Source organism: Phoca vitulina, unplaced genomic scaffold (assembly GCF_004348235.1).
Source record: "Phoca vitulina isolate PV1807 unplaced genomic scaffold, GSC_HSeal_1.0 scaffold32, whole genome shotgun sequence".
NCBI lineage: Eukaryota > Metazoa > Chordata > Mammalia > Carnivora > Phocidae > Phoca > Phoca vitulina.
This window is the reverse complement of record NW_022589735.1, coordinates 12,738,085-12,765,921: the sequence shown is the minus strand read 5'-3', so window position 1 is coordinate 12,765,921 and position 27,837 is coordinate 12,738,085. Positions and strand designations below refer to the sequence as shown.

The window sequence follows — 27,837 nt, the reverse complement described above, 5'->3', positions numbered from 1 at the left end:
TTATAACAAACTGTCTTGTTCTGCAGGGACCTTGGAGGGGGCTATTTCAGCACTGTCCCCCCTCTTTCCCTTCGCATCTTCCCTTCCAAGTGCAATGTCTGGAAGAAGAAAATCCACTGTGAGTACCGGCCTCAACAGCAAGGAGTGATTGGACAAAAAACAATTATATGACAAGTCCCGAAAGCCATATTTAGCCATTTGTAGTTTTCAATCCCTGCCCTTTCCCAAAAACCATAACTTCAAAACTACACCAGAATCACATTTATCCTTTCCAAACTCCCACTGCCTCAGTGCAAAAGTATTTGACAACTTTTTAACAGCTTGGTCCTCTCTTCTTTCTCAGAGCTTTGGCACATTAAAAAATCCCATACAGATAATAATGTCATTTAAAAATTTATCTGAATAGTCCATTTGTTTGAAATCTGCTTGAGGTCACTGTATGTAGCCTTGCATGCATTTATGTTTAAATGTGCACTGAACAGAAATGGCTGGAAAGATAACAAGACAAATAACATTTATTTTATCAATCCTATAAATATCTACTGAGCAACTGTATGTACCAGGCACTTTGATACACACCAGTGGGGAGATACGGGGTTGAACACAACAAGAAGATGGAAGGTCTCCTGGACTTATATTTCTAGTTGAGAGAAATATGGAGGGGGGTAGCAAATAAACGAATAAAATAATGAGAGTGACAACTCTTCCAAAAAGTAAAGCAGAATGAGGTGATAGCTTTGGCACAAGGTGGGATTAGTGTTGACAAGGTGGTCAGGGAAGGCATCCCCGAGGAGGTAGCATGTGGACCAAGAATAAATGATGATAAGAAGAGCCATCTAGGCAGGGAGTACAGCAAGGGCAGCAATCTGGGGTTGGACAAGCCTGATATACGGCAGGTCAGGAAGGAAGCCAAGGTAAGGAAGCATCAGCCACATGAGGTTGGAGACATGAGCGAAGAGAGACCTTGTCAAGGCCAGAGACTGCAATCTCCATATATATGAAATGGGAAATCACCAGAAGGTTTTAAGGAGGAAAGCAGCATGGTCTTATTCATTTATTTATTTATGGTAACAGAACATTTAATTACATCAGTTTCCCGTCAACACACTAGTCATTTAATGATGATTACACTGGCCATTTCCACTGGTCGACAGGAGGCTCTTCCACCAAAGGCTCCCGTGGTTTCCAGTGTATCATTTTTCTCGCCAGACTTACTTCATTTGCAGCCTCAAGTATCCCCTCTGCTAGTTGGCCACCCTGAAGTTGGTCTTCTAATTTCTTTTTTTTTTTTTTTTAAAGATTTTATTTATTTGACAGAGAGAGACACAGCGAGAGAAGGAACACAAGCAGGGGGAGTGGGAGAGGGAGAAGCAGGCTCCCCGCCGAGCAGGGAGCCCGATACGGGGCTCGATCCCAGGACCCTAGGATCATGACCTGAGCCGAAGGCAGACGCTTAACGGCTGAGCCACCCAGGCGCCCATGGTCCTCTAATTTCTTAACATCTGGCTCCACTTTAACCAGACTCCGCTTCTCATTTGCAATCTGTTTTGCATACGAGCCATAGGCTGCATTTTTAGGAATTTGCTCAAGAACATCAAGAGTCTTTGTGTACAACATTGTTAGCCGTTTGTGTGGACTCTCACATATAACCAATTGCACCAGGCAGGCGGTCTTCCTCAGCAAACCCACCGTGACAGCATCTACATATTTATTTTTTAGATCATCTCAGCTCCTGATTGCAAAGGGGACACAAATGGAAGCCGAGAGAACAACTGGAACATGGCAGTAATTGTCTGCATGGGAGGTGATGGTAGCTTGACTAGAAATAGGCATAGCCATGGAGAGAAGTGGTCACATTCTGGAGTGTTCTGGCAGGACAGACTTGCTGATGGACTGCATGCGGGGAATGAGGGCATGAGAGAAATCAGCAACACCTCAATTCCTGTTTGATCAATGAGGTAGATGGGGAGACCAATTACGAAGGGTAAAACAGGCAAGAAAAGTCTAGAGGAAAACTCTCAATTTAAAACACTGGTTTGGTCACACAAAGTTTGAGATGTTTATTTAGTATGGGAACAGTCAGAGGGGAATTGTGAGAGTTAATAGTCATCAGCATATGATACTATTTAAAGCCTGGATAATATCCTATCATATCCTATAAATATCATATCATATAAATATTATTTAACAGCTGGATAATATCACCTAGAGAATGTGTACAGATAGAAAAGAGTATCAGGGACTGAGCCCACTGACTCTACATTGATGCTGTCCTGTTCCTCTCTCAATAAGACTGTACTGGTTATGGAAAAAAATGATGTCATTAAGATCAATATTGGTGAGAATAATAATATTCCATATGGTATTGCAAAAAATAAATAAGGGGGTGGCTGGGTGGCTCAGTTGGTTAAGCGACAGACTCTTGATTTTGGCTCAGGTCATGATCTGGGGGTCATGAGATCGAGCCCCACATCAGGCTCTGCACTGGGGTGGAATCTGCTTAAGATTCTCTCTCGCTCTCCCTGTGCCCCTCCCCCCTCCCACTCACACGCAAGATTTCTCTCTCTCTCTCAAAAAGAAAAAAAAGAAAGAAAGAAGGACTACATAAAATATCTAAGTGTCTGACACAGTAGACAATCAAGAAAATATGATTTTTTTTTTTTCCTATTTCCTTCCTGGGTAAAAAATGGACTTGGCAGTAAATTGCAATAGAACCAAAATCTTTCTATTAGTTCAGATGTCTTTGCAGCCATAGGAAGTCATGGTAATCATCTGCCTCCACATTTCCAAAATGAGATTCTTCCTTTGGGTCTTAAGAGGTTGCCAGGATCTCTATTAAGCCTGAGTTAATAAAGTTGAACAGATTTCTCGAATGCAGACCTTCACAAAGGTCTTTAAGGGACAGACCTTGTATGCAGCATTTCCTGACTTTCACAAAGGCTAGAGAAATCGTCCACAGAGCACAGTTTAGGAAAACACTGACTGGCTCCATGCACATATTTTATAGATGAGAAAACTGAGCACAAAGGGGATAAAGTCACCTGGCCTGGAGCTTGTTGTTATAAAACCTACCATTACTATGAAACTGCTTGCCCCAACTTTCCCATCTGAGTGCCTATTCCTGCTATTTTCCTTAAAGATGAATCAATGAGTTAATGAGGGGTCAACAATAGGCTTCCCAGGTTGATAAGATGCCCCTGGTAGGCCTCAAGTTCCTTCCTGGGTCTGAAGGGCTCACATGTGATTTATGAGGACCGGCCTAAGAATCACTATGTTACATATCCCTACCAAGAAAAGGGAGACAGATCTTCCATTTTTTTCTAAAGTACAAACTATTACTATATTTATGGCTTTGCTTCCAGTCATCTGTGTGACTTTGGATCCATCCATATCATGTCAAATCTCTGAACTTCCATTTATCTGGCTGTTAATAATAAGGGCAGTAAAATGAGAGTTAATATTTGCTAAAGCTTTGGCCCATAACACAAAGTTTCTAAATCAGCAGAAACTATCCCTACCAGTGATCAAAAGAACCATGGACTTTCTTAAAAGCCTTATCTTCCCCATCACCGTTTTGCAGAAAAGAAAACTAGAGTACACAAATACTAAACCCTTAGTGGGTCAGAGGGCCTAATGCCTGAGGCATGAGGCAGGGTTGGAGGCCAGCTTTGTTCGTGCAGCCCCTTCAATGCAAAGCCCTCCGGTGTAGCTCATGGAGGAGTCAGAAGGACTTCCGTAAAAAGACCTGAGAAGTGGCACCTGGGTGGCTCAGTCGTTAAGCGTCTGCCTTCGGCTCAGGTCATGATCCCAGGGTCCTGGGATCGAGCCCCACGTTGGGCTCCCTGCTCCACAGGAAGCCTACTTCTCTCTCTCCTACTCCCCCTGCTTGTGTTCCCTCTCTTGCTGTGTCTCTCTGTCAAATAAATAAAATCTTCAAAAAAAAAAAAAGACCTGAGAAGAGCTAATGGTGGGTACAGCCAAACAGGGGGGTGGGAGCACTACCCGAGAGGGTGGGTATGATGGTTTGGGGATGTCATGGCAACAGTTTGTAGGTCTACCAACTACAGCTTTGAGATCTTTAATAGATGTCATCTACCTGATTTTAAAACTGTTTTTTCTTATTTCTAATGATAATCGGCTTCTGAAGTATATGGGACTATTATCCCACGAAGATTCCACTGCACTCCCTAAGTTCCCCATCGTCACTTACTGAAACTGAAGACACTCTCAAAGTACATTCATTTAGCTCAAACGGCTGAGAACAGTTAAAAAATAATAGCCTATGGGAGGAGCTTCTGTCACCTTATCCTATTAGTATTATGAATATAGGATGTGAAGCAGTTAGCTATGACCGCATAACCATCTCAGAACATATGGGTTTAAAAAACTATTGTTTTGGGACGCCTGGGTGATGCAGTCGCTTAAGTGCCTGACTCCTGGTTTCAGCTCAAGTCGTGATCTCAGGGTCCTGGGATCGAGCCCAGCTTCTGCTTCCGCACTCAGCGTGGAGTCTGTTTGAGATTCTCTCTCCCTCTCCCTCTGCCCCTTCTGCTCATGCACTCTCTCTCTCTAAAGTAAATAAATAAATCTTTTTTAAAAAATAACTTGTTTCTCAGGAGGCTACGGGTTGGCAGGTAGTTCTACTGATCTAGTTTAGCCAGATTTTGTGTAGGCTCAGGCTGTGGCAGATGGCAGGTCCACTGGGAGCCGAGTGCTCCATGATGGCTAAAATGACTCAGCTCTCCTCCATGTGGCCTCACATGGAGCGTGCCCCAAACTCAGACATGTTGTCATGGTGACCAGAGGGAAGCCAGAGAGGAAGCAGAAACATGCAAGACTTCTTGCGGTCTACACTCAGAATCATCATATCATCCCTTCTACTGCACTGTACTGGCCAAACCAAGTCACAAGACCAGCCCAAGTTAGGGTGGGCAGGAACTACAAGGTTACTGGACAGGGGTATGGATAGAGGACATTAAATTAATTGAGATCATCGATGCCTTCAATCTAACACAGGGTGGAAGGGCAAAATTTTATCCAAAGAGTAGAAAAGGGAGGATAGAGAATAAAAGTTATCTGCGTTCTTAATAATCTCATGCCTGGAAATCTCATTCTGTTATCGAGGCCTCAAACTCAAGCAAACTGGACTCTTCATCTGTAAATCTTCGTCTCAGTTTTTTCTATGCAAGTAAATCATCTACACAGATAAGATTGTGTTTTACAATGGTCACAGATTAAAATTCATGAAATACTTAAAATATTTTATCACTTGAGTTCAGCCCAATAATTTTGTTTGGATTTTTGTTTGATACAGAATAAAAAAAAAAACTTTAACGTCCTTTTTTTATTCTTCTAATTAATGAGCAACTGTAGTATTTGCATTTAGTGATATGGTGGAACACCTAAAAAGAAAGAAAAATAAAAAAGATTAACTTCACTGTGAAAGAGCCTTCTCTAGTATGACAGATTTGTCATCAGTCAATATTTATATTTGAACCCCCACTGTGAGCAAAGAACCATGACGAATACAGTACAAAACACATTTCTTTAAAAATATACTCTGAAAAAAATAAATAAAAATAAAAGTATCTTCTGATTATAGAAAGTGCAGATGAGGCAGGGGTGATAAAAACACTGCTAATATCATTTAACAATGAATATCAAAGCTGTTGTGTTGGGCATATTTTTTTAAGATTTAATTTTTTATTTGGCAGAGAGAGAGAGAGAGAGAGAGAGAGAAGCACAGTGGGGGAGGGGCAGAGGGAGAAGCAGGCTCCCCACTGAGCAGAGAGCCCAAGGTGGGGCTCCATCCCAGGACCCCAGGATCATGACCTGAACCGAAGGCAGATGCTTAACTGACTGAGCCACCCAGGAGCCCCGGGCAGGTTTAATTTAAAGAATGTCTAGTCATGCAAACAGGAGGAAGCTGAAGCCCATTTAGGGAGAATGAGGGAGGAATCTCTGAGGTAGCACATACTCAATATCTTCTAAAAGGAGGAAAGACAACAAGATTGGAATAAGACCTAGGTCCCCAGGAGTAAGGGGTCAGTGTAAGTGACCCCACAGCAGCATCAACATAAGATGAAGTTCTTGAGGCGAGAAGGTAATGTGATCTTAGGAGTCACACAGAATGTCGCTGTGGTCATTTACCGAACCACACATGTGTGTTTCAGGTGTGGTTGATCACGTCTGTCTGAGCAGAGTCTGAAAGAGAAACCTTCTGTTGTAGCTCTTTATAGTGAGGGAAGAACAGGCCACTTGGCTGAAAGGGCTGTCACTGGCCGGATCAGGAGTAAACTCCAAGTTCCTTCCTGGTACTCCCCAGAGTTTCTTGGAGATCAGGTGGCCTCTAAAAGATGTGGAAAAGGGAGCAAGCCCTGCCAACAAGGAGGAGCATCCAGCAGACCTTTCAAGCACAGATCATGTCCTACAAGAGCCTGCTCCAGAAGAGGGAAGTGAAGCCAACGGACCCAGACCAGGAATTGTAAGTGTCAGGTCTCAGACCTGGGGGGGGGAGGGGGGAGAACAGACGAGAAGGGAGTGTTGCCTCTTTGTATAGAAAAGGTCTCTTTAGCATCTCAAGGACAGGAAGCCTCCATGCGACCGGAGGTCTGTGGTTGCCCACCTTTATTATCAAGGGCTGGAGAAAAAACAAGAGTGATCCCACACACTTTAGGAACCTAGGACGTATTAACGTATGACACAAGTGTATTTTGCTTATAGGGTAATTGCATAGAAGAACTGGCAGGGTTTGAGGGTTTTCATGTTATTCAAGCTGAAAAAAGAAAACTCAAGCAGAGGGGGACAAGGAGCAATGCTAGGAAAGCTTTGAAAAGCATGGTTGCAATCCAGGACTCAGTTTGTTCAAGAGAACTCAGGATTTTCCAATGAAGGGAAAATGGGATAGAAAGAAAGAAAGAAAGAAAGAGAAGAAAGGAAAGAAAAGAAAGAAAAGAAAGAAAAGAAAGGGGAGGGAGAGCACTGAATCCTAACCACTAGACCACCAGGGAGCATCAGAAGGAAGGAAGGGAGGGAGGGAGGGAGGGAGGGAGGAAGGAAGGAAAAAAAAATACAATTAAGAAAAAAGAAAGAAAATGGGATTATAACACACTTGCACTGTCCTGTCACACTTACCGTGTCGACCTGTAAGTTTTGATTTTAAGTTCCTTTTAATCTAGGAAGATAGGTTTGGTTTTAGGTTAGATTTCTTTGACTTCCTTATAAGCAGGCACGATGTCTGGGGCTTTTGGTCTTTTGACTTCTGCTTTGTTTTCTACTTTAAATTTAGCAAAACTGCTAGCAGAGTACCAATTATATGTAGAGGAATTTAATTTTTTAAAAATTCCTCAGGAGTTCCAACTATAATTGCTCAAAGAGTCCTGTCTTAAAAAGAAAGAGAATTTTATAGGCAGGTTGTTAGGCTCAGCCCAGACCTAGAGCAATCAAGAGAAAGCCTCCAGAAACCCATTTAAAGGCATCACCATGGGTACACACAAACACTGTGAAGACAAACACTGTCCATGAGACGCGACAGGGGAACAGAAAACATAATATAAAATGTAAATGGATTGAGGGGACAAGGAACCATGTGCTTTACTTTACTTCCAGGAGACTGTGTGTAAATAATTGAAAGACACAGGGCTTTGGATTCCACAATCCTGCCCTGAATCCCAGCTCTGCAGCCGTTTCACTGAATGTGTGGACTAGGAAAAAGAGACAATGTATTTTGAGTTTGGTTATGTTATCTTCAAAATGGTGAGAAACATACCTATTCCCTAGCGTTATTAAGAGGATTAAGTAAGTTTCTCTGTGTAAAGTGCCAGGCATATAGAAATTTAACAATGATTAAATTCCCTTCCAGTCTTTATCCTCTGCCCCTGGAAACCCAACAAAAACACTAGAACACAGTTTCACAGATAAACAGCCTATGTCTCCGCAGCCATCAAGAGATGATGGTTCAGTCCAATCACCAAACTCCACCTTAATTTACAGCGTTTTCATGGGTGTGTCAGGCAGAGGTAGAATTCAAACTCTGGTTTACCAGAAATCTCAAAATGACATCTGAGCTGTCTGGGCTAAATGCTCACTGTGCCTGTGGGGGAGATGGTAAGCATCTGGATCTGTATTTGAGTCTCAGCCTTGTCACTCACAAGCTAGGAGACACGGGATGAGTTCATTAAACTCTCTGAGCCTCAGCCTTCTCCTCTGCAAAATGAGGACGATACCTCTCTTCCAGACTCACCTCCAGTACTGCACACAAGCGTGTTAGGAAGCCAACCACCATCACCATAAACATGGTGGCCTTTCAAAAATTCTGCCCCAAAAAACAAAAAACAAAAAAACGAAACAAAACCTGCCCATTGGCCACCCGACTGGGTCGTCTTCTGCATTGTTTGATAAGTAGTAGAGAATATTTTTTGTTTATTAGCCATGTGCATTTTTTCTTCCACAAATTAATTGCACGCTTATGACCCAACTCATATCTTAAAAGATCCTATGAGCTCAATTCTCAAGACCAAACCATTACAGATAGCACTGTCTCCGTCCCCTTCCGAAGTCAGCCCAGCTGCTCTTCACTGTTTTAAAACCTTGGGGGATGAATGGCAAATTGAAGACATGTAATCAACAGTAACACAGAAATGCATTAGTATATGAATCTCTATCTCTTTGCCTGTCCTTAAGTGATGGTAATTCATGCTCTTCTAAATGCCTGGAGATTCTGTAGGGAGGCATCATTATTAGTGTTCTTTGTTATTACCATTGTTACAAACAGGTGAAATAAACAACCATCTAAAAAACAGGATGTCAAGGGGCACCTGGGTGACTCAATTGTTACCTCTGCCTTTGGCTCAGGTCATGATCCCAGGGTCCTGGGATCGAGCCTGTGTCAGGCTTCCCGTAGGTTCCCTGCTTAGCAGGGAGCCTGCTTCTCCCTCTTCCACTCCCCCTGCTTGTGTTCCCTCTCTCGCTGTATCTCTCTCTGTCAAATAAACAAATAAAAATCTTTAAAAGGGGGGGGGGGCACCTGGGTGGCTCAGTCGTTAAGCATCTGCCTTTGGCTCAGGTCATGATCTCAGGGTCCTGGGATCGAGCCCCACGTTGGGCTCCCTGCTCAGCGGGGAGTCTGCTTCTCCCTCTTCCACTCCACCTGCTCTCCCTCTCTCTCTTTTTCTCTCTGTCAAATAAATAAATCTTTAAAAAATAAAAATAAAAAACATGATGTTGGGATTATCAAGAATGATAGAGGGAAAATACTAAAAACTCTGGCCCTGGATTTACATAGAGATGCATAAAAAAGATAAAAGTCCATGTCTTCAAAAGGAACAGTGATGTAGAATAAGTCGCTAATTATATTGTTAAAAGTAATCAGTTAGCCAGAGACAAATCCTAACATTCGTGGTCAATTCATTTTCAACAAAGGGGACAAGACAATTCAATGAGAAAAGAACAGTCTTTTCAACAAGAGTGCCAGCAAAAACTGGCAAAGGAGTCAAGTACCAGGACAATGTACAAAAGAATGAAGCTGGACCCCTACCTCACAACACACGTAAGAATCAACACAAAATAGATCCAAGACCTTCTGCTTACATAAATGTTAAAACTATAGTACTCTCAGAAGAAAACATAGGAGGAAAGCTTCGTGAGCTCAGGTTAGGCAATTATTTCTTAGGTCTGACACCAAAAACACAAGTGTAAAAGAGAACACTGATAAACTGGACTTCATCAAATTTAAAAACTTTGTGCTTCACTATCACCAAAGTGAACAGACAAAACCTATAGAATGGGAGAAAATATTTGTAAATCATATTTCTGAACAGAGACTTATATCCAGAACACATAAAGCATACAGCTCAATAATAAAAAGACAACCCAGTTTGAAAATGGGCAAAGTATTTGAATCAGTTTTTCTCTAAAACAGGTATGCAAATGGCCAATAAGCACAGAAAAGATGCTCAACATCATTAGTCATTAGGAAAATGCAAATCAAAAACATGAGATACCAGTTCACATCCACCAGAAGGGCTATAACCAAAAAGAAAAAAAAAAAATAGTAAATGTTGGCAAGGCATATGGAGCAATTGGGACCCTCATCTATTGCTGATTGGAATGCAAAATAGTGCAGCCACTTTGGAAAACACTTTGGCAGTTCCTCAAATAGTTAAACATAGCAATTTCACTCCTAGTTATATAACCAAGACAACTGTGCACACAAAACGTGTACACACATTTCCATAGCAGCATTATTCATAATAGCTAAAAACTGGAAACAATCCAAATATGCACCGACTGAAACATGGATCCATAAAATGTGGCATATCCATACAATGGAATACTATTTGATCATCAAAGGGAAGTACTGATACATATTACAACAGGATAAAACTTGAAAACATGGTAGGCGAGGGATGCCTGGCTGGCTCAGGAGGTAAAGCATGCAACTCTTGATCTTGGGGTCATGAGTTCAAGCCCCACATTGGGTGTGGAGCCTACTTAAAAAACAAAACAAACAAAAACCAAAACCAAAAGTATGCTAGGTGAAGGAAGCCAGTTACAAAAGATCACATATAGTATGATCCCATTTAGATGAAATATCCAGAATAGATACTTTCTGTCTCTATATGAAGTGTTTCATCCATAGACACAGGAAACAGTGATTGCCCAGAGCAGAGAAGCAGGGAGGTAGGAGGATGGAGAGTTACTGCCAATGGGTACAAGGTTTCTTTTTGAAGCAAAGAAAATATTCTAAAATGAGAGGACAGTGGTGGTTGCATACCTCTGTAAATATGCTAAACATCACTAAGTTACATACATTAAACAGGTGGACTTTATGTTATATAAATTCTATCTTAAGCTGTTTTTTAAATCCTCAAAAACAGTTACTTTAACTGAGACCCTCTGATTTTATTCTAAATGCTGGTAACAATAATTATAACAGCTTACTGAGTGCTTATTATGTGCCAGGCAATATTCAAAATCTTTACAAGGACTAATTCACTTTTCTGAAAACCTGTTAGGCAAATACCATTATTATTCCCATTTTACAGATTAGAAAACTAAAGCTATTAAGTAGCATCCTAAGAATTCAAACATAGAGAGTCTGTGTTTTTAAATAAAATATGGACCTGGTCCTGTAATCCAACAGCAAAATATGGGGAGGAGATCCCTGAAATTCAGAGAGTTGGGGAAATTTTAAAATATTATAACAAACAGGGGCGCCTGGCTGGCTCAGTGGGTGGAGCGTGCAATTCTTGATCTCAGGGCTGTGAGTTCAAACCTCACGTTGGGTGTAGAGATTACTTAAAAATTTTAAAAAATCTTTAAGGGACACCTGGGTGGCTCAGTCTGTTAAGTGGCTACCTTTGGCTCAGGTCATGATCTCAGGGTCCTGGGATCGAGTCCCACATTGGGCTTCTTGCTCAGCAGGGAGCCTGCTTCTTCCTCTCCCTCTGCCCCTGCTTGTGTCCCCTCTCTCGCTGTGTCTCTCTCTGTCAAATAAATAAATAAAATCTTCAAAAAAAAAAAACACATATTGAGTAAATGTTGGCTATATTTCCAGGATTACCAAGCTATTTTGACAATCCTTTAGAGTAAAACATAATTTTGATAATGCTAACAGTGTCAATGGTGATTATCTCTGGAGGCTGAAGATTATAGGGGCTTGCTTAATTTTCTTTTTTATATTTTGTGTATTTTGTTTTATAAACAAAAAAGTGTATTTTAAAAAACTATGGCCCAACATTATGAATGTAGTTAATGGCACTAAGGTGTGCACTCTAAAACAATTAAGATATTATGTATATTTTACCACAATAAAAAATACCAAAAAAATCCATAATGGAGACACTAAAAATAATACAATGTTCATAAATATTTCTCTGGAAATAATTGTCAATTTGTATAAAATCAAACAAAGGCAGAATAGACAAGAACTATGCAGGAGGTCTGAAGATACTGATACTTAAATCAAAGAACACAGTTTCTTCAATCTGGTAACTCTGGAGCTAAATTCATACATTTTGCCAAATACTGCAGCTGGGATGTCTGAATGTCCGAAGTGCTGTGAGGAAGTCAGCTCCTACAACCTCACAAGAATTAACTGTCAGCATCTCTTCCCAAAGCCATATTCAATGGCACCATGTTGGTAGCTTAAAACCAGCCATGGTGGGAGCATTTACACTCTGGCAAATGCTACAAATCAAAGCTTTGCTTTTCCTCGAAAATCAGCTGACCAGCACATCGCTGTTTAAATTATAAAAATGTAAATTGACAGAAATGTATACTAACAGAATGCCTAAAATCAATGATCTCAACTCATTTTGTAAATTTAAATACAGTGAGGAGCAGTGAAAAACATACCCAAGTGAGTGGCGGAGCAGGAATAGGAACCTGGGTTTCCAAATTTCCTTCCCTTACATCATAAAGACCAAATGCCCAAAGACAAAGGTTCCCCACCCTTTACCTAACCAAATACCAGCAGGCATATCAGGTCCATATTTTTGGACTTCAGAACGGCTGGATATAATAACCAAAGATTATCATCATTGCACAAGACTAATTTCTGGAACTACGGACCTTGTTTCACTGAAGAAAGAAAAACATTCTGGGGCGCCTGGGTGGCTCAGTCAGTTAAGCGTCTGCCTTGGGCTCAGGTCATGATCCCAGGGTCCTGGGATCTAGCCCTGCATTGGGCTCCCTGCTCAGCAGAGAGCCTGCTTCTCCCTCTCCCTCTGCCTGCCGCTCTGCCTACTTGTGCTCTCTCTCTCTCTCAAATAAATAAAATCTTAAAAAAATTTTTTTTTAAAAAGAAAAAAATTCTTACAGTGAAAATTCAGTGAGTCGAGTTTAAGGAGCTAGAGCTAGAGAAGACTTTCAACATTATGTAGGCTGGGGGTTTAAAACCCAAAAGCATATTTTGAGAACCCAGTGAATCAAAGCAGGCAGAATGAGCAATTGGGGAGGGCTGAGGACAGAGGTAGACTGCAGAGATCAGCCCCACCACAAGGGGACACTATTACTTAGTATCTGCCAACTATTACCACACGGATCCTATTTTTTAGGCAAGGTCAGATAACAATGTTCTATATGAAATGTTTAAAAAACTTCTAATTATGAAACATGGCAAAGGCCAAACAGAAGCTGTCAGCAGGCCAAATCTAGCCTAATATCTTTCATTCTGTAGAAGAGAAAGAAGTCCAGAGATGTTAACTCAACTTACCAAGTGAGAGAGCCCAAATTCATTGTTCTGTTTTCTAGTTCACAAGCTCTTTACAATCTCTACTGATAAAGATATAACATGTGACTTATTGGAGAGCATCAGCAAAATAAGACATTTGAATCACTGGTGGTCTTGCTTCAAACTGCTTGCTAATTGTCAGTTCCTGTGTCTTGTTAGGTTTCCATAATCTCAGTTTCTATGGGAGGAGATAATAAAGTCTCTGCTATCTTTATTTTAGTTGTATTCTACTTACTATCATTTTTTTGCCAGTGTGTATGCTCTTTTTATAGCTATATTTATATAAATGTCCTACACCAGTTGTTTATCTTTGATCGCCTGGCCTTTGTTTTAATCTTCACACACAAAAATGAAAGCTGCTGCAAAGGCTAGGAATGCCTTGAGCAGAGGTCATGTCTAAACAATTGAAGGGGTCAAAAGGTGGTAGTTCGGTGCCTGCTGCTGTGGATTGCTATCCAGCAGTCAACTGCCATTAATCTTAAAAATAAGGCATCAGAAGTCACATTTTTCTCTCTGTGGTCGTATGCCTTCAGAACCTCATTCCTGTTTGAACATAAGGTCCAAACATAATCTGGATGTCTTCTTTGGAGAAATGTTTGTTCCTGTCTCCTGCCCATGTTTTATTTGGATTATTTGTTTTTTGGTGTTGAGTTATGTAAGTTCTTTATAACCAGTGGTTACCAGAGGGGAGGTAAGTGGGGGAATGGAAGAAATGGGTGAAGGAGATTAAGAATATACTTATGATTGGGGCGCCTGGGTGGCTCAGTCGTTAAGCATCTGCCTTCGGCTCAGGTCATGATCCCAGGGTTCTGGGATCGAGCCCCACATCGGGCTCCCTGCTCGGCGGGAAGCCTGCTTCTCCGTCTCCCACTCCCCCTGCTAGTGTTCCTGCTCTCGCTATCTCTCTCTCTGTCAAATAAATAAATAAAATCTTTAAAAAAAAAAAGAATATACTTATGATGATGAGCACTGAGTAAGGTAAAAAATCGCTGAATCTCTATATTGTACACCTGAAACCAATGCAACACTGTATGTTAACTATACTGGAATTTAAAAGAACAAAAACAACAACTTGAATGTCTCTGGGGAGAACATGCACACCGCCCCTTTCTACCACTTTCTGCTTGCTTCCATCCCCACCTCACAGTCTTACCTTTCTGGCTCTTGAAGGTATTTGAGTTTGTGACCCCTGGGTTCTAGACTTTCAGCACACCCCATCTTTGACACAATTTCTTATGATTAGGAATCAACTCAACATCTTACGTAAGAGTTCAGCCAATACTGTCTCAACGACTTCAGAGTTGCTTCCCATAGACTGGTAGCTGCCGCCTAAGTGAAATGACCTATCATCAGATGATTGCAGTCATTTTCGTCTTTCAAAGCTTCATCTACGTGGCCATGAAATTCAGCATTCATCTGTTTATTCCTATTACCTGTAAGATAAAGCTTGACCTAGCCACTGGCATGTGAGGTCCTTTATCATTCAGCCTCTACCTAAGTGTTCAAAGCTACTACCTTCTTCACCAACACAAAGTGTCCCCTTACACACACACACACACACACACACACACACACACACGGCCCGTGTACTTATTCGCTGGCTTCTCTCTCTGCTTTTCCAACCTCTCCTCACTCTTCAGAGTTTAACACAAACTCCACCTATTCCTGTAGGCTTTTCTAAATCATCCCAGATTCGAAAGATCTTGCCTCCTTTTAAATGTAAATAAACATAGTCTCACTTCCATTTAAATGCTCAATAAACATTTGGTAAATGAATGAATGAATTCCAGCACGACCACATTCTTAGGGCCACTTAATCATGGCCAAGTTGCTTAACGTTTTTAAGATACAGTTTCATCATCTGTAAAAATGTGGTTTGGACAAGAAGAGACTGAGATATTGTTTTGAAATTATCTAGCAGAGATGCTACAGAGACTCAAAAGATATTAGGCAGTATCAGCCTGATTTACTGCCTCCCTCCCTCCTGAGTTGTTAATTAACTTTTCCACTATGTATGGTGTCTCTCCCTAGCTACATTATTGGATCAAGAACCCATTTCTTAAAATTTTTTTCTGTCATTCACAGTGGCTAGCATGGAGTTTTGCTAATAAAATATTGATGAGTCAATAGCTTCTCTCTTGAAAAATATGTCCAAAGACTGGTGACACTGGAATTCCCTCCTTTAGAGACATTCTCTCACAAGTTAAGCATTGCCCCACCTAAAATCCAAACCTGCCTGGGAGATAGTAACAAATTATGTTAAATTAGTTATTAATATATGCACTGGTGAGACTTTTTTGTTTACAAGGAGCAGAAACTAGCTTGCAGATTGTTGCTAGTATGCGAAGTATGATACGGGTTTGTTTAATCCAACACCTTAGTAGAACTTACTTTATTTAATGTCTTTCCAACATAACTGCAACACAGAAATAAGGGGGACAAGAACAATACAGATACGGCACTATAGAGGAGGACAAGGAGTGAAGTGGGATGCAGGTAGCATCACAATTGCAGCAAGATGGCACCAGGAACCACGGTGACCGGCTGTCATGGTTTGCCTCGCTGGTTATCAGCTGGTTAGAGCAAAGAGCTCACAAGGCCAAGGCTAAAGGTTTGATTTCCTAGGAAACTTTGCTCTCTTCCACGGTCAGAGTCGTGCTTCACTTGAGCCAGCCGTCCTCCAATGTCACTGACCAATCACAAGGGGAATAAGGAGAGAGAAAGTGCAGCTACTTTGCACCAGATCCTTCGCCGCTGCTAGGAATGTTGGTGGAGGGACGCTGATGTTCTCCTTGGGCACGAACACTGAGTGAGTGAATAATGTCACACAAAGAAACTCTCCTTGTGAGCTTCCTGCTTTATATGGGTCTGAAATAACAATAATATGTAGCAGAATCTCCTCGATTTCATTCTAATATTGTGAGGCAGGCCTGGCAGACAGCAAGCTCAGCAGGTCTGGTCTCGGATCCCCTACGGTTCCAGAGCCAGAAAGCAGCAAAAATGCTGCTGGAACCCTCACGTCCTAGCGATTCTCTGTCTTTGTGGTGGTGGCGGCGGCGGCCGTGATAGAGGTCACAGCTGCCTGTGACCCAGCAAAATACACAGCCTGAATGTTGAGCTTGACTTTGTATGTTTCCCTTCCATAAGAATTCCAGAACTCTTCAGGTCCCAAGAACCACGCGGGGCAGCCCGAAAGCTCTCGTGCATCTTCCCAAACATCAGCCGTGGCATGCTTGTGGGCTGATTATTTCCTGCATGTGTAAAGGCTTTACAAAGCTCATCCACATTCTCCACCCTGTTGCTCAGGCCCAGGGGATCCAAGAAAAGCATCCCCACTTTAAATGTTTAGATGCTGCAAGATTCTGCACCTCACTCTTTCACGTCTTTACCTTCCCGTGGACTTTTCTGCCTAAATCCACAGTCGTGCGGTGTTCATATTGGTAAACTGAAAGGTGCATTTCCCAAACACATTTATTTTTCCTTTAGAACAAGTGTGGGTAGGATGAAAACCACTCTGTGTCATACTTACATGTTACTCATTAACTGACTTAAAAAAAAACAACAGCCTCAGCTAGATTAGGAGTCATGTGAAGAAAGAGTTTCCTGCAATGTGGGAACGGAGCAAAGCTAAAACGCGGAGTTTTTCACATGATTGGGGGGATTCAGAAATGAGCCCTTGAGCTTGTTTCCTGACTTGGTGATCGACACGCGCACAATGGTGAAGAAAATTCTGTTTCCCAGCGACACAGTATTCCAGTTTGACATTCCAGGCAGCCCAAGAAAGGCAAGCACGGAGGCCCCACACAGCTCCACAGACAGCCCTGGCTCTGTGTTTCTCAGGTGGGTACATCCTATGGGTCGCCCTGGTGGCCTCAGCCACCCGACAGGTGTTCCTTGGAGAGCTCCGTCCCCAGCCCCGGAGGCCGCAATCTGCCGAGGGGAAGGAGAAGGCATAGCCTAGGCATTTGGGCCAGGGGAGAGACGGGGTACAGAGCAAAGAATGTGACTTGCTAAGCAAATAGAACTATTACCACTATTAAGGGAAAATAATGGTTAGTGCCTTATTTAGGACTTTTTTAGTACTGGGTGACTGGCCAACTCTGCCCTTTTTTAATTCTTGATCACTTTCAGGTTCATAGCAAATGAAGTCAAATAGTTGAGCCAAAAACTTACTTGGGTGTCAGAATTACCTATGTTATTATCAAAAGAGTAAATCTGGGGGCTTTCTAAATTAATTATCAAAATAGTATTAGCTGTACTGTGGGTTCAACTATTTATTCTACAGTGATTTAGAGCAGCTTTGGCCTGATTGAGAACACACTCTTTTTTAGCTATAAATATTAATATCTATATAAACATCACTCTGATAATTACATATTTTTTAAATTTTTATTTATTTGAGAGAGAGAGAGAGAGCACAAGCAGGGGGAGCGGCAGAGGGAGAGGGAGAAGCAGGCTCCCTGCTGAGCAAGGAGCCCGGTGGGGCTCGATCCCAGGACCCTGAGATCATGACCTGAGCCGAAGGCAGACGCTTAACCGACTGAGCCACCCAGGTGCCCCGATAATTACATATTTTTAATGAAAATTCAGGTTATCAACTCTTTATTCATTTTGGCCTCCTAATAATTCTCTAGGAACTTACAAAATGTAGAAATCAAATCCAAGTGGAAATCAGTTACAAGGAAAAGTTTCTCACCCAACTTTGATGTAAACTTTAATCTTACTTCCATGTGAACCTTCCAAGTGAAGCCAGAAAAACGACCTCCACCCTGGAAGTTTACTTTGACACAACACCGTAGCCAGAAAGTTGATCATTTCTTTTGTTTTTTCACCATTTTAAATCATTTATACAAAAAGGTGCTCCTCAAAATTATAGCTTTTAAAAATTAAATGGAAACCAAGAAATCCCATTTCATTTAATGGTGTTTGCATATCAGAATGTCAGGTTACAAAAATAAGTGAAATAATTTTAAAAAGAAGTTTTGGGGACAAAGAGCCTGAATTTATGCTAAATGTTGCATAATACCTCTATTTTTAGGTTAGCTTAGTTTTTCCATCCATTATGAAAATGAATCTGACTTGCACTGTCTGAGCAAGAGCACCACTCCTGTGATTGAGAATGTAAAACCTCTGTATTATTTCCATATTTTGCTGAATTTCGAATGTTTCTCAAATCATTTTGTCTGCTTAATCCACCTCTTCCGTAGATAATGCCAGCTCTTCTAGGAGCTCAAGGTCTAATCAGGAAAAACAAAATTAAATTGCAAAACAAACAAATATTTAAAATATATAAAATACAGAAAGTATAATTTAAATAAACATACATATTATTTAAATAAATTTAAATAAATAGAATAAAAATAAAATAAAAACCTGCATCAACCTAAATTCAAGCCTCTTTCAAAAACAGCCCAGGCCTATTTTACCTACATATTAGAATACTCAATATCAAATGTCTATATTAGTATCTATAAATGGTTTTTTTTTAATGTGTATTGGAACCCATCTAAAAACATTACATGTATCTCCAAACAGTTTGGGCATTGAAGGACTTTCTGTTTGGTTGAAAAATCTACTTAATGTATTATATATTAAATCATTCAAAATATATCGTGGAAGCATTTAGACACATGTTGGTTAATTATTTGAGGTAAAAAATAATACCAGGTAAACACTTCCCTTTACCTTCTAAAGAAATACTAAGAATTTATGTGGCTGATGTGGTATCCCATTATCATTTCCCAAACCAGAAGTAATAAAATGTACTCTGAGATCAACAAACCACTTCAAATAGGTACAATTTATGCAGTACTCTTATTCAATCATTCAACAAAGATTTATTAAGTGACTATCATATGCCAGGCTATGTGGAACACACAATGGACAATCATAAGCCAGACAAACCTACTCTCTGCTTTCAAAGAGGTTATTAGTTTAATGTCAAAGAAAGGCTAAAAAATTATGAATGCATGAATGCGTACACCCATATATACATAATTCTTATATTAACATTTATTATCATAGGCAACAAGTACAGGGCTGAGAAAGAGAAGCAGATAGGGAAAACTAACTTAGATGGGATGGCAAGTGAAGGACTCTTCAAGGAAGTGATAATTCAGCTGTCTTAGAGGATGAGAAAAGAGCCAACCATGGAATGACCGTGGAAAGGCTGTTGCCCTGAGTGGGGGGGAAAGATCTTAGGTCTTGAGAAACCCCGGGAGAGTGGCATCTGATGAAACTGGAGAAGGGGTTTAGAATTCTCTCTTAACTGCAGTGGGAAACCACTGGGTGGTTTAGAATAGGGGAGTATCACAATGTGTTATTCCCTTTAGAAGGGCATTCTGGCCCCGCTCTGGGTGATTTCCAGGTTTCTGCTCAGCCAAGCAATACTGCATCTCGCCCACGTCTCCCTGTGTGCTGGGGTAAGAGTGTCTGTAAGCTATGGACCCAGCAGATTACAGGCACAATTAACCCTGCTCATGATGTCAACTTGTGTCCCAAAGTGTTGTGTCATTTATGCTCCTACCTGCAACTATTCTGCTGTCCACACAACATTGGCAGTGTCTGACTTTTTAATTTTTTCTAGTCCAGAAGCTGTGAAATAGCATCTCGATGGGGTTTTAATGTTCATTTCCCTTATTAATACAAAAGGAGCATCTTTTCAACATGTTTATTGATTATTTTCATTTCCTCTTCTATAAAACACCTGCTTATGGATTTATGACCCTTTGGGGCAGAAGGCAGGCGGGAAGATGCGTTATTATCTTTTTCTTATTTTTAGATAGTTTTAAAAACACTCCAGATACTAATTTTCTGTTATATGTGGTGTAAACATTTTATTCCAGCATATGATTTGTCTGTTTGCATTCTCTATCATATCCAAGTTCTTACTTTTAATTTATCAATGCCTTATTTTTTTAATGATTTGCACTTTGTGACTTGTTTACGAAATCCTGCCCAACCCTGACTGAGGTCATTAGAATGTTCTTACATATTGTCTGTTAAAAGTATGTTTTCTTACTCTGTCACACATTGCTGTCTTAATTAATATGACTTTATAATAAAAGCTTTGCTGTCTGATAAGACAGGACTCCTTACCTAGTTCAAAAATGACTGGCTATTCTTGACCCTTTCGCTTTTCCATTTAAATTTTAGAATCAGTTTATCAAATGAAGACTTATTCTTAGTTGAAATTGTATTAAGTCTACTACTCAATTTGAAGAAATTACTTTAAGTCTACTGATCACTTTATTGTGTTCAATATACCTATTCATGCACATGGTATGTCCCTCCATTTATTTAAGCCTTCATTAATATCCTTTGATAGGGGCGCCTGGATGGCTCAGTCGTTATGCGTCTGCCTTCGGCTCAGGTCATGATCCCAGGGTCCTGGGATCGAGCCCCGCATCGGGCTCCCTGCTCAGCAGAAAGCCTGCTTCTCCCTCTCACCCTGCTTGTGTTCCCTCTCTCGCTGTGTCTCTCTCTGTCAAATAAATAAATAAAATCTTAAAAAAATATATCCTTTGATAAAGTTTTAGAATATTCTACGCAAAGACCTTACACATTTGTAGATTTATTCCTAGGTACTTTATACCTTTTTTGCCATTGGAAATAGCATTTTCTTTTGTTGATGTTACATAGAAATGTAACTAAACTTTGGGAGTTGATCTTATATTCAACATTCTTGCTAAATTATTATTAATTTTAACAATCTGTAGACTAAGAGATTTTCTTTGTAGACAGTAATAGTATTTGAAATAATAAAAATTTTGTTTTTACATTTCCATTCCTTACTCCTTTTAAATCTTTACCACACAAGGACGAAACTCCATGATAATGTTGAGTATAAGTAGTAATTCCAGACATTCTTGTTCTTTTTTTTTTTCTGATTTTAAATGGAATGCTTTTAACATTTCAGGTTTTATCAGTCCTTCTCTCCCAGGTTAAAAAAGGTCCCTTCCAATTGAGGTTTTCCAAGATGTTGTTGAAACTACCGAGTGTTTTCCTGGCCTCCATTAAGATGATCCTCATTTGAAAATCTTTGACATTCACAATGCGCATAATACCTCAACGTTCAAAACCACAAGAAATCATCATTTCCCAAAATATAAAAAACATTGGGCAGCCTTGAAAAATATAAATTACCCTAACCTCTTCTTTTTTTTCCTGGGAAGAGGTTTGTTTGTTTGTTTATTTTTAATGAAGAATAACTGACAGACAATACTGTATTAGTTTCAGGTACACAACATAGTGATATTTTTATACATAATGAAATGGTCACCATAATAAGTCTAGTTACCACCTGTCACCATACAAAGTGGTTACAATATTACTGACTATAGTCCTTATGCTGTACATTACATCCCCATGTATATCTTATTTATTTTATAACTGGAAGTCTATACCTCTTTTTTTTTAAAGATTTACTTATTTATTTTTAGAGAGTGTGTATGCACACGCGTGCAGGGGGAGAGGGAGAGAGAAAGAAGCAGAGTTCCCATGGAGCCCAATGGCAGGACTCCACACGGGGCTCCACACAGGCTCAATCCCAGGACCCTGAAATCATTCTTGATCCAAAATCAAGAATCCACTGCTAACCACGCAGGCACCCCTGGAAGTCTATGCCTCTTAATCCCCTTTAACCAATTGCCTCCATTTCCCTACCTCCCTCCCCTCTGGCAACTATCAGTTTGTTCTCTGATTCTATAAGTCCGTTTCTGTTTTGTTTTCTTTGTTTTGTTTTTTAGAATGCACATATAAGTGAAATCATACGGTATTTGTCTTCCTCTGTCAGACTTATCTCACTTAGCATAATACCCTCTAAGTCCATCCATATTGCCACAAATGGCAAGATTTCTTTTTTTTTTTTAATGGCTAAGTAATATTCTGCTGTGTGTGTGTGTGTGTGTGTGTGTGTGTGTGTAACCTCCATACTGTTTTCAATAGTGGCTGCACCAATTTACATTCCTACCAACAGTGCACAAGGGTTCCCTTTTTGCCACAGCCTTGCTAACACCTGTTATTTCTCATCTTTTTGATACTAGCCATTCTAACAGACATGAGGTGGTATCTCATTGTGGCTTTGATTTACATTTCCCTGATGATGAGTGATGTTGAGCATCTTTTCAAGTGTCTGTTGGCCATCTGGATGTCTTCTTTAGAAAGATGTCTATTCAGGTCCTCTGTCCATTTTTTAATGGGGTTGTGTGTTCTTTCTGCTGTTGAGTTGTATGAGTTCTTTATATATGTTGGATGTTAACCTCTTGTCAGATATATCATTTGTGAATGTCTTCTCCTATTCAGTAGGTTGCCTTTTCATTTTGCTGATGGTTTCCTTTGCTGTGCAGGAGCTTTTTAGTTTGATGTAGTCCCATTTGTCAATTTTTGCTTTTGTTGTCCTTGCCTGAGGAGACAAATCAAAGGAAAAAAAAAAAAGAACCAGAAAGATGAGGCAGCACTAAGCTGGAATGTGGGACCAGGGTGGGACCAGCCCAGGCCTCCTCAGACTCCTTCAGCGCTGGCTTGGGGATCACCCCAGGCTGCAGTCAACACTGACCACGGCAGGTCCAAGGTAGCCCTGCAGTCACATTCATGATGCTTCCACCCAGTGGCCCCGCTAATTCTGTTTCTGTTCATCTACTGTCCCAGCTGCCACCAGTAAATGGCAGAGGAAATGTTGGTCCTTCTCTCCTCTCCCAATAGCCTTGATTTTTCTTAGTAACACCCACTTCTCCTGCTAGTAGGGAAAGAACAAGAGCACTTTTGGTACCTGAAGAAGAGGAACACTATAGACATCATATTATGACCCATTTTCACTCGATGAGCCCATTGTCCCAGCTCCTGTTTGATGGAGTTGTAGAGATAAGGGCATATTTAGAACCTGGAGGAAGCTGAATTCTGAGAAATGGGTTTCCTTCTCCAGGAGAAGGGATGAGGAGGTAACAATCAAAGAAATCAGGACTGTGTTAAGATCATAGATTAGAGGGGCGCCTGGGTGGCTCAGTCGTTAAGTGTCTGCCTTTGGCTCAGGTCATGATCCTGGAATCCCAGGATCGAGTCCTGCCATCAGGCTCCCTGCTCAGCAGGAAGCCTGCTTCTCCCTCTCCCTCTCCCCCTGCTTGTGTTCCCTCTCTTGCTGTCTCTCTCTCTCTCTGTCAAATAAATAAATAAAATCTTAAAAAAGAAAAGAAGAAGATAGAGTAGTAGTAGTCGTAGTGTCAGAAGCGTGGAGTGAGTATTTCAGTGAATGGCATACCTCTATTCTTAGTGGGCAAGGTTCATCGGCAGGACCTGGGAACTCTGCTGAGCCTCAGAGGAGAGTGAAAGACAGGTTTCAGAAAGCAAAGAGATGATGAAATATGCCGGGATGTAGTGAAATGGAGCTGTGGAAGTTAGAATGAGGAGGTAAAGTACACAGGAACAGGCATCTCTGACAGGAGGGTTAGAATTTTCCAAGCAGGAGAGAACAACTCCCCAGCAGCTAACCTGGCCAGGAGACACAGACCTGCAGTCTCCTTCCCAAACTTTGCCAGACACTTCCCCACAGTCTTCATATACCAAGCACTCAATATTCTCTCAATACACATGTTCTATCCTCGCACCAGGCTTTTGAACATGCTGGGAGCCCTCCCCTGACTGTCTCAAAAATTCCTATTCATCTTTCATGTTGCACCTCCAGAACGGTCTACTCTAACATCTGGGAAGACTTTCTATCTCCAACCCTCAGAAGTAGTCACCTTTTTTATTTGTTGGCACCATATCCAACATTAACCACTTATCAGAATCAGGAGGGTGTATTTATTACAAAATCAATGAAGCTTAAGCCTCCACCCTCACATAAGCCCCTTCCAAGGCCCTGGGAGTGTGTAGCAAGCTCTTCACACAGCACACCTTTCTGTAAGCCTTCCGGACAATACTTGAACTACAATTATGAGTGCAATTTTCTCTTTACAGCAATTTTCTCTGTCACACTTGACCTCCCGTCAGGTGGGCAAGGGCTTTTTTGACATTACGGACTAAGAGGAAGTTGTTTGGAGATACGTTTAGTTTGGGATTGCTGGAATTTGTTTATGCGATTTGTCGTGTGTACGTTAAGTTGTTCCTAGCCAACCTGGCTTCCTGGAATATTCCCACCACCCACTAAGGGCCAGAGATAGTATCATGATAGGAATACGTCCTCCTGGTACGGTTTACCAGCAGTATGTAGGCAGTGAAAGAGAAATAAGACTGGAAATGCACAAGACCAGAAGCTAGTTTCTGGTAAATTCTTCCAGTCATCAGATGTATAAATTGTAAGTGGTGGACTCTGTCCTCATTAATGCCAATACGAAACAGAAGTTCTCTCCTGTTCGGACCATAAACTCGATAATGCAGCTGCTATCATTACAAGTTCACCAAACCTTTTTTTTTTTTTTCTTCCTTGGTGGTAATTGTATGATTTATCAGAATTTCTGGTTTATGGGATACAAACCCAAGGTAATACTAAAAACACTCATTGCCTTTCTGTGTGTGTCACATAATAGATCACATCTTAGTATGACATTATTAAGAGGGGGCTAGAATCCAAAAGAAAATGTCTAGCTTATCAATAAAAATTAAGGTTTTTCTAGAGAAAAGACTAAACTATCTCTTTATTGAAAAATATTACAAAACTGTTGCCATGTGAAGACACCAATGAGTATCATCTAAAAATTATAAGTATCATATAGCACGTCAGGCAGTTAGTTCGTAAGAGTGTTAAATTACTTTTCTGAATTGGGAGCTGTTTATGGAATTTGTTTGCCTTTTCAAATTAATAATTTGATTTCTTTCTGCAGTCTAAATAAATATTCACTTTCATATCTAATTTTTTATTCATAATGTTTCTTAAAGAAGACCCTAAAGTTGTTATTAGCTTCAGGACCACAAAACCTGGATCTGCCCCTGATTCTAACTACCTCTGTATCTGTGTTCTCCAACAGATCTGAGCTTTTTATATCTGTAGATGTTGACATAGACTATGTACTTATAGTCTGCTGAGCAAAGGAATGGATGTGATTCCCCGGGAGTGAATCCCTGAGTGGAACTCAGGCTGGCTTATAAGTGACCACCTGTTAGAAGTTTCTCATTTGGGGTGATCTTAAACATATTTATAGGAAAACTAAGTTTTTTTTTTTTTTTAAAGATTTTATTTATTTATTTGCGAGAGAGAGAGAATGAGAGACAGAGAGCATGAGAAGGAGGAGGGTCAGAGGGAGAAGCAGACCCCCTGCCAAGCAGGGAGCCCGATGCGGGACTCGATCCCGGGACTCCAGGATCATGACCTGAGCCGAAGGCAGTCGCTTAACCAACTGAGCCACCCAGGCGCCCCTATAGGAAAACTAAGTTTATAAAAATGTTTCTCGTCAGTGTTCAGTTCATTAAATTTTTCACAACACCTAAACTTGTTTTTAAAAAACAATTAAAAAAATTAATAACCTATGCTTTAACCCTTGACTCACTTTTTAAATAACGTTTTCAAATGTCATGAAAATCTATTTTGGATGAGCTTATCTTTAAGTCCCTACTTTGATTAAAAGCTTTTTATTGTAACAGTTTTTTTTTTAAAAATCAGTCAGGTTCATTTACATCCCTTCCTGTCTGTCTGTCTGTCTGTCTGTCTCTCTCCTCCATGTCTAACGTAAAGCCAGGGAAGTGTGCCTGAGTTGCAAGTTCTAGGAGTTGCCTCCATGGGTAACTATGTGGAGTTACAAGAGGGCAAACTGGCCAGCCCTGCCAAGAAGTACAGGAGTGATGAATGACATTATTAAGAGGGGGCTAGAATCCAATAGCATGAAAATAACCTCTACTATTTGCACAGTGACTTACTCATGGGAACTTTTTACAGATGGGACCTTACTAACCTTAGTGGCTTTTTGCTATGGTGGAGGGATTATGGTAGTTGCTACCCACAGTGCTTAGATAATGAAGAAAGGAACAGAAAAAGGAAAAGAAGTTTTCTCCTGTGGCTGTATGGCAAAATTAAGCTCATGAAATTAGGTCAGGTAGTGAATGTACAGCCAGAGAGGTGGCCAAAATGGCATTATCCAATGTCATTGACCAATTTATTCACTCGGCATGGCTTCAAATTATGTGGGCTATTTCAAAAAAATCAAATCCATCCTCAAGGGTCATTTAACTCAGTTTCTTCAGCCCACCCAAGGTGATTTTTATAACCTCAGAGGGGACACTGGTTTCAAAAGTATGTATGCGACTCTCTTTGAAAGAACAAAGTTAAGAAGACCTACCTGGAATTCTCTATTCTCTACTGACCCATGATGTGATTCTCTGGGTTTCGGTTAAATTTATTGGTAAAAAAGACAAGGGTATTTGTCCTAGATACTTTTCAGGAGTGGTGAAACAACCAGTATGGTGGGTAATTTCATTTAACAAACAGTTATGGGATACTTTCTATAATCCCTGTGTAGGGATATTTTACATGGAAGACTTCCTGGTGTATACCTGGTTTTGACACTTACTAGCGGTGGAAACTCTCTGTGCCTCACTCTCCTTAATGGTAAAATGGGGACAATCATAGGACTGTAGATAATATTAAACAAGATAATACATGAAGTGCTTGGGGGCATAGCAAATGTTCTAACAAGGTTATCATAAGGCAGTAGGGATAATCCACAGAGGAATAACGGTATATTCACTCACCACCTAGAACTCTTAAAGGCTAGAAATACAACCTTTCCTCTCTATCTACAGCATCTGGCACAGAGAAGAAACTCTATAATGAGAAGGGAGCCTTGCAAAGTAAATAAATGGCTGCAAACCCAGCTCCTGATTTTAGGCTCCGATTTCTGTGGGTGACGGACACACTGGCAGGCTCCCATACAGACAGGCAATGTGCATGCACTATGAAGATGAAATTATTAGCCTAACTCTCCCATCTATAATTTCCCTCTGCATGTTTACGGCTGATCCCCATGTTGCAAAACTTACATCTAGAAATAACTGCACATTTCAAATGCTTAGTGCCACAAAATAAACCTTACCTAATGTGAAAAACTAATGGCTGTCGGGACTCTCTGGGGGGGGGGGGGGGAGAAAAAACAAACCTATTTTATTAGTTCCAATAAATGCATAGGGGCAGAACAATGTGCCATGAATAAGCCTCACTCCAAACACGCTCCTGTGAAAGGGAAATAAAGCCAGAAGCAGGAATGGTGAAGTCATACCAGTGCATGCATTTATCTCCCAGACTTGTCCTTTGGACCCTGGGAAATACTGGCTTCCTTGGTCCTCCGTCTTGCTCCAGAGAAGCCTCCACCCCAGGCACGCACGCAAGTCCTGCCTTTGCACGTTCTCATTTGGCACAACGCTCCGGCAGAGTAAATTCTGTGCGGTCCTTCAAGAGTGGACCAGACATCCCTGCCTTCAGACAGCCTCCCTTGACACCCTTTCCTGGGCTACGTGATATCTTTTGCTTACTTCCATGACAGCATTTATCACACGCTGCATTCATTACTCTTGTTATGTTTGTCTTTCTTCCTCACTTGGCTGCCTTGTTTCTAACCAACCGTTCCGCACAGTTCCTGGCACAAAATAGACAACAAAAAATGTCAGATGGTGGTGGGCGA

General features: G+C 40.8%; 2 protein-coding genes across 4 annotated transcripts in view; one reads left to right on the top strand and one right to left on the bottom strand.

The window, feature by feature from the left end:
* Positions 1-1,101: 1,101 nt before the first annotated feature.
* Positions 1,102-3,567, bottom strand: LOC116645109 (NADH dehydrogenase [ubiquinone] 1 alpha subcomplex subunit 5-like). Its single transcript, XM_032425084.1, has 3 exons — positions 3,519-3,567; positions 1,470-1,700; positions 1,102-1,268 (listed from the first exon to the last, which is right to left on the bottom strand). The coding sequence occupies exons 1-3, from the start codon at positions 3,565-3,567 to the stop codon at positions 1,126-1,128; spliced, it is 423 nt and encodes a 140-aa protein (XP_032280975.1). The 3' UTR covers positions 1,102-1,125.
* A 2,774-nt stretch (positions 3,568-6,341) lies between these two features.
* Positions 6,342-27,837, top strand: part of GRAMD2B (GRAM domain containing 2B) — a 122,654-nt gene continuing 101,158 nt past the window's right edge. For all 3 annotated transcript variants that reach the window (XM_032425285.1, XM_032425283.1, XM_032425286.1), the window contains exon 1: positions 6,342-6,484. In XM_032425285.1, coding sequence (XP_032281176.1) covers positions 6,357-6,484 — 128 coding nt within the window. In that variant the 5' untranslated portion in view covers positions 6,342-6,356. The remainder of the gene's footprint in view (positions 6,485-27,837) is intronic.

Bases quoted from the DNA above. Each gene is read 5' to 3' on its own strand.
- LOC116645109 (XM_032425084.1), bottom strand. From the start codon at position 3,567: ATGGGGAAGATAAGGCTTTTAAGAAAGTCCATGGTTCTTTTGATCACT. The intron at 1,701-3,518 runs GTAGGGATAGTT...ATAAATATGTAG, and splicing joins CATGGTTCTTTTGATCACTG to ATGCTGTCACGGTGGGTTTG. The intron at 1,269-1,469 runs GTGGCTCAGCCG...AGAAATTAGAAG, and splicing joins AGAGGACCATGGGCGCCTGG to ACCAACTTCAGGGTGGCCAA.